This window comes from Diadema antillarum, unplaced genomic scaffold, assembly GCF_040938485.1.
Source record: "Diadema antillarum isolate AM-2024a unplaced genomic scaffold, OU_Dant_1.0 seq00000793_RagTag, whole genome shotgun sequence".
Classification (NCBI taxonomy): Eukaryota; Metazoa; Echinodermata; class Echinoidea; order Diadematoida; family Diadematidae; genus Diadema; species Diadema antillarum.
Window position 1 is genome coordinate 550,858 of NW_027271680.1, and position 20,123 is coordinate 570,980.

General features: G+C 37.8%; 1 protein-coding gene across 1 annotated transcript; it reads right to left on the reverse strand.

Moving 5' to 3' along the window:
• Positions 1–9,163: 9,163 nt before the first annotated feature.
• Positions 9,164–19,896, reverse strand: LOC139739292 (tRNA (guanine-N(7)-)-methyltransferase-like). The gene is made up of 6 exons (XM_071649905.1): positions 19,783–19,896; positions 15,537–15,649; positions 13,834–14,018; positions 12,944–13,057; positions 10,414–10,515; positions 9,164–9,551 (listed from the first exon to the last, which is right to left on the reverse strand). Exons 1-6 carry the CDS (start codon positions 19,866–19,868, stop codon positions 9,414–9,416), a joined length of 738 nt encoding a protein of 245 aa, XP_071506006.1. The 5' UTR covers positions 19,869–19,896; the 3' UTR covers positions 9,164–9,413.
• Positions 19,897–20,123: the final 227 nt, after the last annotated feature.

Consider the following 20,123-nt stretch of genomic DNA (forward strand, 5'->3'; position numbering starts at 1 on the left):
CATCCCATGCATCTTTGGTAAAGAGGAGCAGCGAAAACAGCACAATCTGCATCTGCAATGAAGGATACTGGGGTGATGCATGTGATGCAGTTTGTCCATCAGGCATACTCTCACCTTGTTCAAATCATGGAGAATGTCTTTTGGACACAGGGGAATGCCAATGCGACAGTCACTGGTTGGGGTCAGGGGTCAACAATCAAGACCAGTATGCCTGCGATGAATGTTCTAAAGGGTGGATTGGTACCGACTGCTCAGGATCATCACTGTTTCATAACCACACTGACACGAGACAAAAAAGCTGTGGCAATATTATCTGGCAATGCCCACTTTACGTCTTTTGATGGAATCAGTGTCGTTATTGACATTCCTGGACTCTACAGCCTGTTGGTCACAGAACGTACTCGCATTAGTGCATTTGTGAAACCATGCAATGCACGGATTTCCTGCAGAGCGTTAACAGAAGTTCACATCTCCAGTGGCACACAGGAGATGTCTATCCAGGAGACCAACAGTAAACTGAAGGTGATGCTTCATGATCAAGGAACGTGGAGAGGAATTGACATTGGACTGAGACAATCAAGTAAAAATGGCATTGGGTTCTTTTTCAGAGAAGAGACCTTCATCTCCATCACATTACTGGATGATATTGAGATAGAGCTATCAGCAAGTTCACATTTCATTTCTGCAGTGGTTTACCTCGGGAGTGGCGTGACACTGGGGTCGAAGTCAATGCTTGGGTCCTGGGACAATGACTGGATGAATGATGTCAACATTGGATTGCCTTCTCAACATAGTGAGGGACACTGGATCCCTGTAAACCAGACATACTTCAGGGATGTTGTGCTGAACCAAGCATACATAGACACCCACTTTGCCTCGCGCTTCCAACTATCCTCAACTGAGATCGATTTCCAGCACCCAATGGTCTCACCCTTTGCTAGTGGTGGCTACATGTTGCATTTTGTGGCAGGTGCAATCACATTCAGCAACTGTCCTTCAATCAGCCTGGACCAATTCAGTCTTGAAATGTGGATGAGGATTCTTGACAAGATTGCACTGCAGCAGACATTCATATCATGGACTGGGAAATCTCTTGCCATTAGCCTGATGGAGAGTAACTTGAGATTGATCGTAGGTGGACTTACCATTGATACGTCATTGACTGTTCAAACGGGTGTCTGGTACCATGTTGCAGTGACCTGGAGAAATTATGATGGCAGGCTGGCTGTCTACCTGCACGAGTCAGAGGTCGACGTGACAAGAACATACACAGTTTTCAATCTACTAGTTGCAGGAAGACTAAGGCTTTCCGATAACTTGTGGATTGGACGGAGTCCTGATGATCAAATGGGAACACCCCAAGTGTTCAGTGGAGACATTGATCATATTGTGATGAGGAATCAGTACCGAAGTCAAGAGGGACATTAGAAGAGCGAGTATGAAGTACACTGAGAATCTCCAAAGTGATATTATCCTTTCCATACCAATGGAAGAAGGATGGGGTAATGAGACCATGTCTGTGTGGAAAAATGGATCCAGCACAAGAAAGATTCTGGGGTATCTTTCGGGAGATACCCTGCCAGAGTGGATGCCATCTTCTGCTCCAATCTCCACAGAACCAGACTACAGGCCTTCATTTGCATCATCTGACCTTCAAGTAGAGGCACTAAGACTTTGTCAGCTGCTGTTTTTCGATAGTCCTCTGTATAACAACTGCCGTGCCCTAGAGAGTACTCACCTTTTCTACTACGAAGCCTGCCTTAATGATATTGCTGCAACCAGTCGCCGTGATGCTGGAAATGCATCTGCTGATATGTTTGCTGTTCTGTGCAAGGAAACCCTGACCATCGACGACAGAGAACTGTGTGGATTCTACACCTTCTGTCGTTACGCTTCAAAAACAGTCTTTCCTTGGTATTACATTCTTGTTGCAGTCTTGGTTGTCATCATCATTATGGTGTGCATATGGAGGTATAGGGTCTGGCGTGAAGGAAAGTTGAAGGGGACGAGGGTCGCAGCAGATGAGAATGATGATTTACAGCTTGGCGCTGTGGATCATAGTCAAGAAAGTGGAAGATTTACTCCTGGACTGAGTCAGGTGACCAAAATCTGTGGACCAACACCCGACCCCGACCGACCAGAGTCTCGCACAGCCTGGAATGACTACCAATTTGATAATCGTACTCTGGAGATGGAAGATGAATTTTAGCATGCTTTCAAGCTTTAGGTATACTCACATATCTCTTGCAGCCTTCAAACTTTAGGAAACAAAATTGTATGTGCAGTATTGTTAACTTCATTTCTAATCCATTTCACAGACTCTCATTTTTACCCATATGAAACAAGATGAAAAAACAAAAGATGTCAAAATAGAAATTGCTTCTCTTCAGGAACAATGTGGGTTGTGCATACAAACGATGGTTTGTTAGGCAAGCCTGTCGCATTCAATCTATGCTAACACTGGCAGATTGAGTTAAAGAAATGGAGAAAATCGAGAAGGCCCATACTGTTTAATATGTATTTAAGATAAAGGAATGTGACGAGGATTGTTAGTTTTTCTTCAGCAAATTTATCATTACACTGGATTTTAAAATCTGTCATACCAAATGGTGCCTTGGCAGTGCCATCAGCTTGCATTTTTGTGTTCTTGGGGATGGACCACATTCAAACAGTTTTAGGATTACTACTGCAATTTCCAGATTTTCTGCAAGATTGCCAGTAAGTAGCAATGTTATGTCTTGTCTCAAATTTGTATTTGTTGAGCACATAATTATGTTTCACTTCCAAGCTTTCAAGTATGGATAGCACCTGTACATTTTTTCACAGATATTTCACTTAATATAATGGATGATGTTGTAGCATCATGGGTTTTAATCTCGTAGTACCTCATGACATGAATCTGTGATTTTCACATAACCATCATTCCCATAGCATTTTGTGAGCTGATGGTCCATTATTTGTTCATCTTTTTGAATGTTCCATCATACGTAGATACGGTATGTACATTATTGGTTGGTTTCGTGATGGTTATCGGACACATACATTATACAGTCGCCTCACCTTACATTTTAGGTAGTTGTAGTATATTTGCTCAGGTACTCAAGGAATAAGCATTTGTTTCTTTGTAACTTGTTGATCACCTATTACAGATTTTGATAAAATGAATTGACAAATCTGTGTTAAAATCTCTGAATCACCTTCTTGGGGTTTGTTGATTTTATTAGTGATATATGAACATTGAAATTTTCATATTTTTGTTTTCATGTATCATAATCATTACACAGACATTCTTTGGGTATTATGCATATTTAAGACCTGAAAGTATCATTGTTATCGTTATCATTATTAGTCATCATAAGTTATTGCATAATTCCCTGTCTATTCATTACTAATAAAACAGTAATAACTCTGCTTGTATTTTGGGCAAGACGGGTCAATACTGTGTAATCTACACACAGGGATAATGCAAATTGTGGGCGATAAATTTTGGCATTAGTTTGGTGATTTACTGAAATAATGTGTCCATACAATGAATTTATATATGCCAGTGCTCATGAAATAATTTATATAATACCTGTGCATCCAGTGAGAATTGGTCTTATCGTAGCACTGCTTGTAAATAATAATACATAGTAGTAGTAGTAGTACAATAGTACACACACATACACATGTAATAGTAGTAAACTGTCCTTCGTAGTACACTTTATAGTACAGTAGTCTTAACAGTAAAGTAGTACTATCAGCTGTAGCATATACAGTCCTACTGTTAAAGAGCTCAAATAATTCAAAGTATAACAATTGGAAATTTTGTCAAAGGGTGTGTTTTCAATTTCTTGAGATTTGTAGCATATACTAGTACATGTACATGTAACAGTGAATATACATCATCTTGACATAAACCATGCTATAACTTCCTCAACATTTTCATACTGTATTAACATTTTATTGACATTGTACAAGTTTTTCATTCCAAGCCATTGTAGCACATGTGGTGTTATCCAAGATCTTTGTTACTTTGCAATGTAGTTCAGATAAGTTCAGATACATTGTTTATTAGTACACTGTAACTTGTGAATTTGAAGTACAGAGAGAAAAAAAAAAGTAGTTCATCAACGGTTTATTTATTCAGTACAAGAAAAAGAAAACTTAAGCCATCATGTTTTGGTGTGTGACATATCTACCCAGTATAAACCTTGCTATATACGTTTAATTCTCAGCTTTCATATTGACAGCTTGCAGCTCTGTTTTGATTCCTTTTTAAGATCTCAGACCTCATCTTCCTGTATTGAATTATTTGATGACATCTTTCACTTGTAATTTAGAAAAATTGCAGTTTATCCAAATCCTCAAGGAAGCAGATAAACTGCGATTTCATTTCTTGTTGTGATCTCATTCCCCAAAGATCTCATTTCCCGTAGTGCAGAGCCTTCTATCACAGAGTTTGGCCAACCCTGTTATGAGTTTTTCGATCTACGGACGCCATTGTGTGCCCACCAAAGAGGTTCTATAATATTATGTAATAGAGTAAGTGCTCACCATTCAGTGCGTACAAATGAAAACGGGGCCAACTGAACAGTGGCGTGCAAGTAGGTATTATGTGTGGTACCTTCGCGAATGCTCGACTTCTTGACCTCTTTGCTAATGGTGGCGGGTCGTTTAACTGTTAAAGAGGCTCTGCTGTAGTGTTCATTACCCCAACAGCTCCTGGGGAAATTTACAGCAAAAATCTATAATATTCTAGTCACTGAATTCACAACTCTGATTTTACTGCACGTCCTATATTGGAGAAATGTTAGATGGACCTCCAGTCAACCTTGCATAAGTCGAATCTATTTGAACTGAAGACAAAGCTTCGACTAAGAGAACATTTGTAAAGTCAATAGAATATGAAGATAAAAGGATTTAAAAAGACCTTTGATTTTTTATAGGCGAGGTCAACTTAAGCAAGGTTGCCTGTAGTTAGTATTTTATTGAATCTGCCAAAAATCTAGATTTTTCTTTTTGAATGTGCTATAAATCTTACAATGTAAATACATGAACACATATCCTCTTGAATAAGTTGTTAATTGTAGAAGCAGTTATGAATTAAGCATGCATGAGGCTTTTTGATATTCATTCAAAATGAATAGATTTATAAACATTACAGTGAAGTTCTATTAAAATGAGCTTGCTTACAACACTGGATGTGCATTTAGCTCGAAAAAAGTTGAAAATGATTGTCTAAATTTCCATAGTTTCCCAATGCATTTGTACATGTATGAATATGCATATTATGCAAATTTGTATAATTCATGCAGATTGCAAAGTGTCTGGAGAAGGAGATTGTACACATGGAACTTGAGTAATAAAGTCAATTCTTAAAGTATTAATTCCTTCAAACATTTGATGGTGACCTAGCTCCAATTATTGTTCAGTGTCACAGAAATGATGAGTGTGTTATTATCACTGTCTTCTCCTGGAGGTTATACAGTGCACTCCCATTATAACAGACGAGGTTATAACAAAATTCCGGTTACAACAAAGTAAAATTTATGGCCTCAGCATTATCAACTCTATGTATTTTTATTGTTCATTTGTTATAACGAAATTTTGATACATGTATAACAAAAGAAAATGATGGTCCCAAGGACTTTGTTGTAACGTGAGTCCATTGTATAACGGTATTTGGCTGTTTTCTACTGGGTATTTTTATAATGGAGTACTGGTTATATTGAGGTACCAGTACATGTAAAATAAGCGGTTGCAGCAACCTTGTTTGTTATACACAGTAATTGGGTATGGGTACCCAATTGTAAAATACTAGTAAGTGTAACATTAAAGGAGACCTCAGGATGATTTTCAGACTTTTACATTTGAATTTATGATAAAGTAGTTATAGCCTACTGAGTACAAAGTGTCAAGAATTTATAGTGATTGGGATGAGGAATGAGAATGTTTTCAAAATTCATAATAAATTGCAATGAACAAGGATGATGACATTGCAGCCTCCCCATAAGAATGCACTTGTTGGGGATCAAGGAAGCAGGACAAAAGAAGAAAGCATGCATAATGAAATTACACAGCTACATTTCTGATTTATGTGAGCCTCCTATGTCATCAACATGTTTAGTGTACATGTAATTTGTTAAAAAATTTTGATGTATTGGTTTCTAAAATTCCACAAAACCACACATGGAGCTGTCAATTTACAACATATGTACTAGGTGTACATGATATGAAGTCATGAAAATCATCTGGATTACCCCTTTAAGGGGGAATGAAACCCAAACATACATGAACACTATCCATGTGGATTGAGAGAATGCAGCAATATTTAGTAAAACACATCAGTGAAGGTTTGAGGAAAACTGGACAATCTGTTCTAAAGTTATGAATTTTTGAAATTTTGGTGATGAGACAGCTGGATCAGAAGACTTCTACAGATCACAATGTCTTATGCACTATCATATAAAAGAAAATATTACGAAAATTCCCAAAAATATTTGGTTTGAAAAATACACATTCCCTGGACTTGATACTGACCTGTATACAAACCCCATAACATACAACGTAGTACAGTGCACTCCCGTTACAACGAACACGGTTATAACGAAATTTCGTTATAAAGAAGTAAATCTTCTGGTCCCAAAATTATCACCATTTAAGTCTATGGTACAAAATTCGCTTATAACGAACACGGTTATAGCGAAATTTCCGTTATAACGAAGTCTTTTCCAAGCGCCACAGACAAAGAAAAACAAAAGAAATGTGCTCCATTATAACGAAACGCGAAATGCTTTCGAAAGTACGTGGCGAAACGAGCATTTATAACGTCTCTGCATGGGTGAACGCTTCACACCACTGTGTTTGCTCCTTGTATCACGCACAGTTTCTGAGGGCAACTTGCGTTCATTATTGTAGTACAGTTATTCCATCACATTTCACGTAGCTTTCCAGTGTATGATCAGGGAGGTGACACCTCCCTGGTATGATGAGCAAACAGAATATGATATACGTGGTTTCCTTGTTTTCATTATGTATTGTATTTGTTCGGTTATAACGAAATTTCGTTATAACGAAAGAAAACTGCCGGTCCCGAGCATTTCGTTATAACGGGAGTGCACTGTACAAATTTTCCTAAGTCCGAGGCACAGAAAGGGTGAAACTGGTTCAGTACTACTCAATATCGAAGGTTTTCTATCCTACAAAGTTGGGGAGACTTCTCGTCCCTGCATCATTGAAAGACCACAGCATACTTGCCAACTAATAAGATTTTATCAGATTCAGTAAGATTTTTTTACATTAAAAATAGCAAAATAAGATTTTCTGTCAGAGAAATAAGATTTTTAAAAAAAAATTAGATATACCTTTCATGTGTATTTTCTGAAGATTTGACTGAAAGTAAGATTTTTAACTTCAGTTTGCATATAAAATAAGATTTTTGCAATCCACGAGTAAGATATTCCATCTTGAAATGTTGGCAGGTATGCCACAGCAGACAACAGGCATGTGTGCACATGTATACAGTCACGCACGCCTCGCATGAACGAACACACAAGCATGCACATACACACGTACAATGTTGTACAAGTACACATAACATCTACATACACACATGTACAGTTTGACACATTTAAGATCTGTTCTACACCAACATACACACGTATACACTGTAATCCAAATGATGGGGCACAGATGAGATTCAAAGGAAATATATATTTACCCACTGTACAATACAATACATGGATTATTATGAGTCTGACGTTTGCACATGAACACAGGGATAAACTAAAGGCACCACATTCCAATACCCACTGTGACATACAGTGGACTCCTGTTATAACGAAGTCCACGTGACCAGCAATTTTCTTTCGATATATCAAAATTTTGTTACAACCAAGCAGATAAACAATAAAAACACATAGAGCGGATTATGTTGTGGCCTGAATTTTTACTTCGTTTTAACCGGAATTCTGTTTTAACCGTGTTCATTACAAAGGAAGTGCACTGTGTCTGCCTTGATGCAATAAACATCTTCATGTTGAAAAAAAATGTGCAAACACACTGACTGATTTCTGCTTGTAAATCTCAGTACATGATTTGGTGAAACTGCACAGTACCAAGAAATGACTGCCTGATCACAGGAATGTCATTAGTCCATCCCTATGAAAGTAAATTGCAAAACATCCGTGGAAAAACCTGGTACTGTGGAGCCTGTGGGACAGCAAATTTTTAGTCTTTACTGCAAACACTTTACCATTGTAGAAACCAAAATGCAAAGAAAAAAGTGCATTGGGATTGAACAAAGCAAAATCTGAATTTTGCTCACACAGGTGTTCCAATGGAACACTTTGCACAAAGGTTTCATTGTAAACAAATTGGGTCCTCACACTTTGGCATCTGCACTTAGGATTGCCCTACTTTTTGGTTGTGAACCAATGTGGTGTATATTCATGTCAACTTGGTCAATGTCCCACCACATTTCATGAGGACAAAAAATTCAAGCAGGTTTTTTTTTTCTTTTTTTTGGAAAAAATGAACAGATTATATTCATAGACAAAACTCTAATCTTTTGATCAAAGTCATTTACAAGTGTATGTGGTTAGGATAGCACAAGTAAACATGAATTCAGGCCACAAATGCTGTCATGCTTATCAATATTGTAGGAACCTGGTATACCAGGTTCCCATATAAAGGAATACATGTAGGTTAATAATTAGGTCGTACTCATTTGTGTATCATTGTACTCATTACAATTTCTGCTGCTGTATGTCCAAATAGAATTGGAATATTACAGTCCAGATCAGGTGAAACAAATATGAGTCAATATACCATAACATTGTATGACACTTAAGATGGAAATGCCCTTAATGCGAAAACAACGAAAATCCTGTTTTGAAAAAGTAATGACAACAAATTCTTAAATATCACAAGATTGGGTATCTGATCCAAAGTTAGCATTTGAATCTTGTAAGCAGTGAGGATGTGAAATCTGTGGTTTGGGAGGAAAAATGAATGCTATGCTGTTCCTTAATCTTTTTATTATTTTGTTATATATATCTTTACTCTTCCACATCCACATCACTCAAATATTACAATGATATTTAGAACAAATCAAACACTTTGACATTCGTGAAAGATGCATTGTCAATTCATGAATTTTAACTATTACAATAAGCCTGTTTCAACTTCATGATGCATCTACCTGCCATTCTCCTAACATTTACATATTGCAAAACAATACATACTGGGTGATCCTTCACTTTAAGTGTCAGGATAAGAATGCTATTAGATCAAACATATGAACATGATAATGTATCAAAAATATTAACCTTTTATTTCTTCTCTTTTATTTTAACTGCCCACAGCAGGCAGAAATGTCACATAAATACAGATGAAACATAAAGACATGTATTACGTTGATAGGTGAGCTGCTATGAATTACTGTTTGATGTGACGTATGGGTCTGAAATTCGACGGAAGACGGCTGGAAACTTATCTCCATGATTACGTGTGACCTTTTGACCTTCCTCAGTACTCTCATAGAGTTTCTTCACTACAGGATCCTCGTTCTGTAGAAAAAAAGGAGCAAAACTGATACCAGATGTAGGAAAATCCAGAACAACCATACAGAGCACAACCTCTTCATGATAAAATGTTGCTAAAGTGAATTCTTCATGTGTAGGATACATACTATAAGAATACCCAACACTGCGAAATGATACAGTTAAATGCACGTATTGTACATGTGAAGACTTCAGGATAGAAGGAAAATTTAGCATTCTACATAAATGCAGAATCACTTTACAGCAAAGTAATAAAATGTTCTAAGATATTACTACTATAAAGATAAACCAAAATAAAATAAGTTTGCTTATCACTCCTGTCTTTGTCATAGTTCCATTTGTTTATTCAATAGATTATAATGACTTATAATATGTATATACTTTGCAAGAACAACAACAACAAGGAAAAGTAGACATTACACAGTGCGTAACATATGTCCCCGCCGGAAGTAGCATTTTGTAGCAAAATGTACAATATAGGTCAAAAATCAAGGTCAAAGGTCAAAGAAGTCAAAGGTCAAAATTCTGTGTAGAAGTTTTGAAGCCCTCACCTAGTGCCATCACATAAACCAAACGGAATCGAAATCGGGTTAGAAATGGCGAAGGAGTAGCATTTTGATAATGATAATTTCAAGTTGATTTTAGAATTAAAGATCACCTTGAGTTCTTTCTTAAACATTGCCCAGGAGTGCAAAGTTCAGTCTTTGGTTTGGTTTGGGTTTGTCATTGAAGACATTTGCATCATTCTCTTTCTTGGGGGGGGGGGGGAGGGGACAAGGTGTGCAAACATTGTTAGAGTTGTTATACAATGCATCTCAAAGTGTGTAATTCCGTGGGATACCTACCAATCAGTTATATGTAGACTTACCATTTCTTTATCCGAGAGTCGTTCAAACAGTGGGTGTTCTTCAAAGTGCTTTGCCATCCATTCATGCATCTCCTGAACATCAGTTATTGTGTAAACAAGCCCCTACAGAAGAGATGAAAAATGAGTATGATGTATGTAAATTGTAAGTACATATTATGTGTTATAATAAATGTATCATAATTCATACAGTGCAGTCCCATTCTAACGAACATGGTTACAGCAAAATTCCAGTTACAACAAAGTAAAAATTAAAACAGCAACATTATCCAATCTGTTTTTTCATTGCTAAGTTGACAGTTGACCAATCAGATAGCACAAATCCATTTGGTGCTGCATAGATTGAAATGGCATTCCTGTCTTCAAAATTGTTGTTCATTCACAACTCATCCACCTGCACCATTACAACAGAAATTTCTTTTCAACAAAGTAAAAATTAAGGTCCAACAAGGCAAGTGCCATAATGTGTCTCACCCATTCGCGTACAAGAAATTGTACGCGAATGGGATATAAGAGATTTTTTTAAAAAGAGATGTAACAGATTAAAAGAGATATACCAGTAAAAGCGTAAAAATTTATGGCAAAAAAGAAACATGCCATAAAAACTGAAAGGCAGCCGATCGCCATCCCTAATGGTACGTAAACTCCGAACGACCGAAGTTTGTGCATGCAATTGCGCAATGCTACTACTGAGACAAGTGTGTGTGTGTGCGTGTGTGTGTACGCATCATACACAAACATTGTCACCGCGAGCTGCGGTGATTGGAGGAGAGAGGCCAGAAGACGCTGCGGCGTGTGTGTGTGTGTGTGTGTGTGTGTGCGTGTGTGTGTACGCGTCATACACAAATATTGTCACCGCGAGCTGCGGTGATTGGAGGAGAGAGGCCAGAAGACGCGTGGCTCTTTCGGCCTCTCTTCATGTGCATGCGCACTGAGAGTGTGCGTCCATTCGGAAGCTCTCGTGGCTCGCTGGGACAGCCATTTTTGGTTAGGAGATAAGCACAGGGAGCTCTCTTGTAGCCTATCGTATTTTCGCTGACCCATTGAGCCAGCGCTATTCTCATTCGGGGGTCACTACATTTGATACAGAATGGGGGAGGCAGCGTGTTGCGTTCGTCTCCGTGCCGCACAAACCACTCGCCACGACTGAGTGTCTTTAACATTGGGCCCTAAAAGTTTGTTGACCCCTGCCTGTGATCTTTGACCTTGTGGTGACCATCCACTCCCCAAGGGACATCTACCATCCAAGTTTGGTCACAAATGGAATTATGGATCAAAAGTTACATGTATGACCCATAATAGAAACGTGCCATAAAAACTTAACATTGGGCTCTAAAAGTTTGTTGACCCATGCTTGTGACCACTGACCTTGTGGTGATCATCCATACCCCAAGGGACATCTACCATCCAAGTTTGGTCACAAATGGGAGTTATGAATCAAAAGTTATGACCCATAATAGAAACGCGCCATAAAAACTTAACATTGGGCCCTAAAGTTCATTGACCCCTGCCTGTGAGCTTTGACCTTGAGGTGACCTTCATATATGGTAAAATATGAAACTTTGTATGACCCCTCTTCCCTCGAAATTTGATTGCAATTGAAGCCCAGAGTAAAGAGTTATTGAAGTTTTTGTAGCGTTACGGACAGCCGACGGACGGACGATGGACGGACGGACGGATGGACGACGGATGGACAGATGCCGCTGGCGATCCCTTAGTCTCCCCTCACCTCCGGTGGGCTCGACAAAAATTACGATAATCTCAGAGACTCCAACCCCAAGCACCTTCAGATCTGGAGATTCTTCCGCCTGAAACCCCTGGCAAACGGGAGACTGCAAGTTGATGTGCGCTTTGCGCACATCACAAGCGCGAACTTTGCGGCCGGGGTCCAAGGCCCACTTAGGGCCCTGGAAGCTCTAGGGTTCTTCATGCTCTCTCATGCTATCTAAGGTTAATTTTACAACATACGATGGCAATAAGTAAGACTAAGAAATCCTTTCCAACGGGAGACACAGAGCCAGGGCGGGAAAAATTAAATCTCAAGCGGGAGAACGGGAGATTTTGCAAAAATGGGCTTTCGGCGGGAGATCTCCCGTTGAAAGCGGGAGAGTTGGAGTCTCTGTAACCTATTCCTCCGGCAAATTCTCACAGAGCCTCCAATGCTCCCAAACCAGATTCTTTTTGCCCCTTGAGAAATGAATGGACAGATTCTGTAATCTTTACATATTTCATCATTTGCCTATAAAAAAATTACGATACTGTAAAAGTGGAAATTTTCAAGGTGTTGAAATTTTCGTGCATTTCGCGCAACCAGAAACTAGCACAACAATAATAGCACACAAATATTTTTGCTTGCCATGTGTTCCAGTAGCTGATGTCTTGATTCTGCGGAATTAAAAACATGCTAAACTCTTATTACTCGGCCAAGCGTGAAAAATTAGTCGCATGAAAATATTCACTTTTACAGTATACCAAAAGAAATCTGCAGGTCCCGAAGAATTCATCATAATGGGAGTCGCCTGTGGACTCTTACCCCTTCAGAGAGAACGTAGGCATACTCGGCTATCAGGGTTGGACTAACTATCCGCCACTTGTGTTTGGTCTTCTTGAAGTGGGGGTCTGGAAAGAGGAAGAACATCTTCTTCAGCTGCGAATAAAAGTGGAACGTGCAAAGAACAATTCAGACACCTTAGAATGATGTAAACAGACTGGAGATAACATCATATGCTGAGTATCACACTAAGTTCATCTACTTTTACCTCACAACAGACCATCGCACTGATGCATCAACCTACGTAGGTATAAATACTATTGGTGCAACATAAATTTCTGTAAATTTTGCTAATTAAAAAACATTCACAAAATCACAGCTTGATTACATTGTCTTCTGTAACAAGAATGCATTACCCGCCATAAAATCTTACATGGGAAATCCAAAGTTCTCTCCAGAGAAAAGAAACTATAATTCATTTTTCATTTTATCACCATGGTTCTTGATCACAGGTTCAATCACAAGTAAAATTGTCATTAGTAAGTCCCAATTAGTAACACATTATACTCAAGAATCAAACCCGTATGTATTTGTAAATGGCATAAATCAGCCAATCAAAATTAAGAATTTATAGAATTATGTTTGATTTTCTTCAACTTATGCTTGATATATTAGTTTTATGAAACAGGGCCTTGGAGCACTACATTCCACTGGTCCTCTGACCAAACAAGTAAGATTTAGGATATGAATTACAATAAAAAAGAATTACAGAAATACATTGCACAATGTACATAAACTAAAACACACACTCTTGTCCCTCTGCCCTTTATGTGAACATCATTTAACCCATTGACAACTGGGACTTGGCAGTTCCCATACAAATGCAATGATAATTTGTGAAGCTGGTAGGGGAAGGGGGTAAAGAAACCCACCTGCCCTTTCTCAAAGAAGTTTGGCAGATGTTTCATGGCATTGCAGCGGATGCAGGCGATGTTGTTGTATGAGTCCTGGTGATTCTGTCTGAGGGCCTCTATTCGCTGCTGCACGTAGTCAGCCACCTTGATGCGAATCTCCATGCCCAGAATGAGAGTGTCCTTGAACATGGGGGACAGCGAAACTGGCAAGGGAATGGAAACCAGGGAGAACAGACAGAGTGAAGCTGTACATGTCTGGATACGAGGCAGTCCTTGCAAACTAGTTAGAAAAAGAATTACCTTTTTTTACCGTAGTTTGTGCAAATTTAACATAAAATACAAATAAAAAAATCAGTGTACGTGAGCACAAAGCACCAATGTCCTTGGATGCCACAGAAAAAAAAATTGATAACAGGAAGAATCAGAACAAGAGGAAAAATAAAGCCCACAAGTCTAGCCAATTTAAATCATTCGTCTGCAAGCGTCATTGCTCACATTTATAATGACTATGAAGCCACATGAAGAGACATCAAAACCCTTGGGAAGCCTCATCGTGTACAAACTGTAATTGGGTCCCAAGACATCTTGCATTTTCTGGGAAATACATTACATTTGTACTTTCATAATTCTCATTGCCTTGTCTCAACAACTTGCTGTGCGTCATGAAGCCCCTAGATGCCAGACTACTGTTTCTCAATAGCTTTAAAACCTCACAAATTTCACTTTACTTGCTGATGAGCAACATGAAACATTGAATTGCTCATGGGCAATTCCGCAGTTAGGTGGACATGACATGGATAAAAGAAATGTGCCTCTTTATCCTACTCTTTAATCTAGGTATCAACTAATGCCATGGATGTTCACCAATCATTAAGGTCTTTCAAATTCAGTAGATTTTATCTTTCGTATTGATTGATTTCGCGAGATCTAAAACCATCATTTAAAATGTACATGTGGGACTGGGGATGCTGAAATTTACTTAAATGCAAATTACAGTGGGTTCCTTTGAAATTTTTTCCTCAAAGTTTTGCTAAAGGGTAAAAGATAAATACATTTAAATACTCCAGAAGTCATGTGACATTTTGTCAATTACAAAAGGGTGAAATGACCTGCGGAATTACTCCGGACAAATGTAACGTTACTAACCGTAACGTTACTAACCATGCTTTTGGGGGTCTAGCTAAGAAATTATTGGTCAAACTGCTAAAAAACATTGTGTGAACATTTGTCATGATGCAATAATTGAAATTAATGCAACACTTTGTTTGAAGTAACTTGAATTTTTGCACACTTTTTGTTATAAGACATTGATTTTTTTGTCATGTCCTTTTTTCGTAACGTTACTAACCAGCCCTTCAAGTTGCCATAGCAATGCTGTTATGTCTTGGATTGTATTCATTCTTTTCTGTATCATAAACCTGGGAATGATGAACATGTTTTTGACATAATTTTGGCTTGAAATGAATAAATGGTAATTTAGTAGGAAAAACAAATATCTAAATTTGTTCAAATGTAACGTTACTAACCGCGGAATTGCCCTCAAGGTTTTTTGGGTTTTTTGTTTATTCAAGCAGCACAAATATCAACCAGCAATAATTTTGGCTGACTGTCTGCACTAAATATAAGTTTAGGGAAAGAAAAGGTTTATTATGGGCTGTATGTTACCATTACACACATTTTTTGTTACACAAGCTTCAAACAAAAAAGCAACAGATATTCACCTAAAAGTCCACCGTATCCACAGCCAACATCCAGAAGCTCTACCCTCTGGTTCAGTCTCGTTTGCTCAGTGGGATAATACTGCGTCCAGTCCATTTCTGATGGCTTGACAGGGCTACATGAGGAAAAACATAATCATATCAAGAATATGAAGAATATATCCCCTTCGATAAAACAATGTGACTAGCTCTGTTTGCAGCACCAGCATTATCATGACCATTAATTATTAAACAAATAATTCATGAGTTGTGAATACATTGGGCATGAATAATGCATGAGGTGGGAAAAATTTAGGCCACTGATCTAGTCAACAAGGCGCGTAGCCTATACCCATGCCAGGGGCATTTAATGCACCTGTCTCTGTCAAGGAGTTTGATAGGTATTTTCTATCAAATGTCATGTGACATGTTCCTGGCCAATCACAATTTGATATTTAATTCTTAGGTGTCGTGCGATATGGGCCGAATTTATGAAGGTGGTACAAATGAAAACATGGTTTAAACCATGGACAAAACCATGGAGTGCCAAGTGTTGCACAAAATATTTTGTTACAAAATTGGTCATTTCGTCAACAAAATGACCATTTCGTTAACGAAATTATTATTTCATGGACGAAATGTTCACTTAGTTACAAAATGTTGTCATTTCATTACAAAATAATTATTTCATCGATGAAATGACTGAATTCGGAACGAAATATTCCATGCGACACTTGGCGCTCCTTGGTTTTTGTCCATGGTTTAAACCATGGTTTCATTTCTACCACCTTCGTGAATTCGGGCCAATGTGTTCAGTATAGCTATGAAAGGACATTGGGCAAGACTTCCTTATGTCCCCCTCCCCCACTATCCCACCAGCACCACTTTGTGAGTGCATCATGCACACATAAGGAGGCCAACAAAGGCTGGGTATTGTAGAGTGGTACAGTGAAATGTAAAGGGGGCAGGGGCTAAAGGAAGTCTTTCCAAATACATCTGCATTGTGGAATTAATACAAATAAGATAAATTGCATATTTTATGGACCTATTTAGATGAGCATGTTTTGTCTAATGGTTGTGAAAGTAGGCAATGTGAATTTTCTTGAAATCCTGAATAATATGCTAGGGGCAGTATGTCACATGACATATGTCATATATACAATCAGTGACTTAGTATGTGTCATTTACAATCAGTCAAAGCCTGTAAAAAAAAAAATAATGAAATCATTTTTTTTTTAATTCAAATCAAACCTAACTAGGGCCTACACCAGGTTTACCAAGCTCGAAACTTTTGAAGAAGAGGAAGAAGAAGAAAAAAAATCTTAACTAAATATTGAATAAAGCTCCAGTAATAGCAGTCGTAAGCAACAGTCATTTTTTTTTTCATTGCACTGAGGCATGTTGCAAATGATTATTTACAGGATAATATCGATGTCACATATCTAGTCTATAGGTCAAAGCCCAATCAGTCCAAGACTCTTCTTCTTACTCTTCTTCTTCTTCTTCTTCTTCTTCTTCTTCAGGGTTGCTGTCCAACATCAACACCCCTAACGTTAAACTATGCAGGGCCCAACCGGACAACCGGGGACTCCTAGAGATCTACAAAATGTACATTCATTGGTTTTTATTAGTGGAAAGTTGAGCAAAGAAAATGGGATTCCATCCCGATGTAATCCTATATGGTCAATAGCACAATCAGGGTATACATGCAATTGTGTAACAGGGGAAAAATGAAAAAACTTGGTGAAAATGTTTTTTTTTGCTGTTTGTTGTAGCTTAGTGTTCAAATTTTCATTTCATGTAAAGAAAGAGTTAAAATTTTGCATTAAACTGTGCATAAATTAGCATTTTAATTAGGGGTGTCAAATTACATTGAAATGACTAATATATTGGAAAAATTCATTAAAAAAAAGGAGAATGTTTTTTTTTCATCTGATATTGCTGTTAGATATTCCTGATAAATATCCCTTTCATTCACCACCAGCACATAGCCATGACATATCACAAAATATGAATAAATGTCATATTTTCACTTTTCGAAATGGATGATCAATTTTGTAGGCATTATTTTGAATTCAAATAAAACCACTTTTACATATTTTATCATATTTCACTTTTGCCAAAGAGTGAAGAGGTGAAACTTTCAGGAATAGGAACAGACATATAGTGGCCATTATTACAAAGTTTTATGAAATTAGGGCTGGTACTTCGGAAGATATGATATTTTTCATCAACAGTTTGACCTTGAATGTGCGCACAGTGTTTGGATCCATTCTCATATTTGTAAACACAGAGAGAAGAATGAATGCGAGATTTATGATGACTTGAGTTGATATCCAAGCTGTGACACTCAAACAATGACATATTAAGCCAAAATGCTATGTTTTTGCTTATGATATCTTTAGAAATTCAAACAAGAATTGAAATATGAACACTGTACACTTATCATATGACCTTCATGCAGTATAACATGGGCGTGGATCGGTCTTTGTTTTTTCCTCAGCAATTTGTAAAAATATAAAAAAATAAGTTCTTATCGCTCAAATTTGCTAAAATTTTCACACAATAGATTTCTACATTTCATGGCTAAAAAAAACAAGGATATTCAATAAGGGGAAAAGATTCATTTAAGTAGTCAAATTAGGATATACTTCACTGAAAATACTGAAAAACGGCTGCACTTATTTTCCTCAGCATTTGAAAATGGCTCAAAACTCAAAACTGGCTGAACATTTATTGGCAAACAGCACACCATAATATTATTGTAGTGTGTCTGCAGTACTTTAAGGAAAAGCAGAAAAATAAGCTGTTTCTCCATGTATAGCTGTACAGCATGGGTTAAAAGGTCACAATGTCACAAAAATAAGCCAGCATTACACTCCTACCAGGACGGGACTTCAGACCTCATAACTTTCTCCAGCTGAAAGAACCACTGTTTTTATTGCATGCAAGCAATGCCATGAAAAAATCCATTAATTTGATACGAAACACATAGGGGTAGACTTAAAATATGGACCTCAAATCTTGATTTTACGTAAGTTGTAAAACGCTTTTTTTGAGGCATTTGGGTTTTTGGGGACTTTTTGGTAATTAATCTTTAATAATTAACAGTAAATGAGAAGAAATTAGATATTGTCTTACCACATGTGATTACTGATGTCTTACAATGTAGCATGCTGCATGTGAATTTCTAAGTCAGTTGGTGCATTCGGTTAGAAGTTACAATTTTTTAAAGTGAGAAAGTTATGATTGCATACCCTGATTGTGCTTATCACCATTTTCTTTGCTCAATTTTCCACTAATAAATAATATTCATTTCTGGTCAGTTTTTCTGTTTGCGTTTGTTTCATTAGTTTTTGTCAAACTCCGAAACAAGTAACAAAATATCACTCTTTTCTAATTAGATCATGGATTAATTCTTCTTCAGATAAACATTTTCAGCATTTTGTTGTTGTTGTTGTTCTTCTTCCCTTCCTCCGCCTCCTGGTTTGTCTGTTTGCAAAATACCGGTAACTCAAAAAGTGGGGAATGGATTTGAGCGAAACTTGCAGGAAAAGTTGATAAGGACACAAAGAAGAGAGAATTTGATTTCGGTAGTGATCCAGGAATTTTCATAGATTTTTCAAGAATTTTTTTATCTCTTTGCAGATAGGGTCAATACGACAATAATGTCTGAACTTGGGAATTGGGAATCAAGCTGCAGTGCAGTATTGAGCAGGTTTGCACAAGCGCCCTAAAAAGCTTGCTCTGCTCGGGCGAGGCACCACGCCACGTAGCTGGAAGCTGATGATGTAAACAAAAGGCTTTTATATCAGGAAATTGGGCAAATTTCAGTATGCATGTAGACCCATCGTGGGTGGAAATGAGCTGCTTTTGCTTGGCGGTCAGGTCTGTGCTCCGCAATGTAAATTTACAAGTGTTTTGGCGAGTTGCCCATGATGATGAGGACATAGACCCTAAAATATCTGCCAGATGTGTTCCAAATTCGTTTAATGAATATGCTGAATATCCAACAAGTGGTTTATTCCACTTATTCTTTATTGAACAGTTACACTCAGGTCTAACACAACACTCTAAAGACGTCATGATCAAACTTTCTTGAAGTCAGCGCTACTCGTACACATGCACATTACACAATCTTAAAGGTGTGGGACTGAGGTACAAACAATGCGGAGCATAAGATTCTCACGGTGTAACTATCATCCTCTAATAGTAATACTTCTTGAATATAACGGTTCCAAAAACAGCTTATTTCGAAAAAATATCTTACTACTCAAAGGTGTGATCCGACATAGGATTCGAATGAGCTCTCTGTCTGTAATATTTCTTCTGAGGTAGTTTCAGAGGCCCTGCCATCTTGCCGTGCACACAACTTCAATCAGCGGGATATGTATGCATGTCACGCCGCTGCGCCCCCGTCCCAGGTCTGCCGTGTCGGTAAAGCGCAGCAGCTGCAGCAGCACTCGAATGAATGAATGAATGAATGAATGAATGAATGAATGAATGAATGAATGAATGAATGAATGAATGAATGAATGAATGAATGAATGAATGAATGAATGAATGAATGAATGAATGAATGAATGAATGAATGAATGAATGAATGAATGA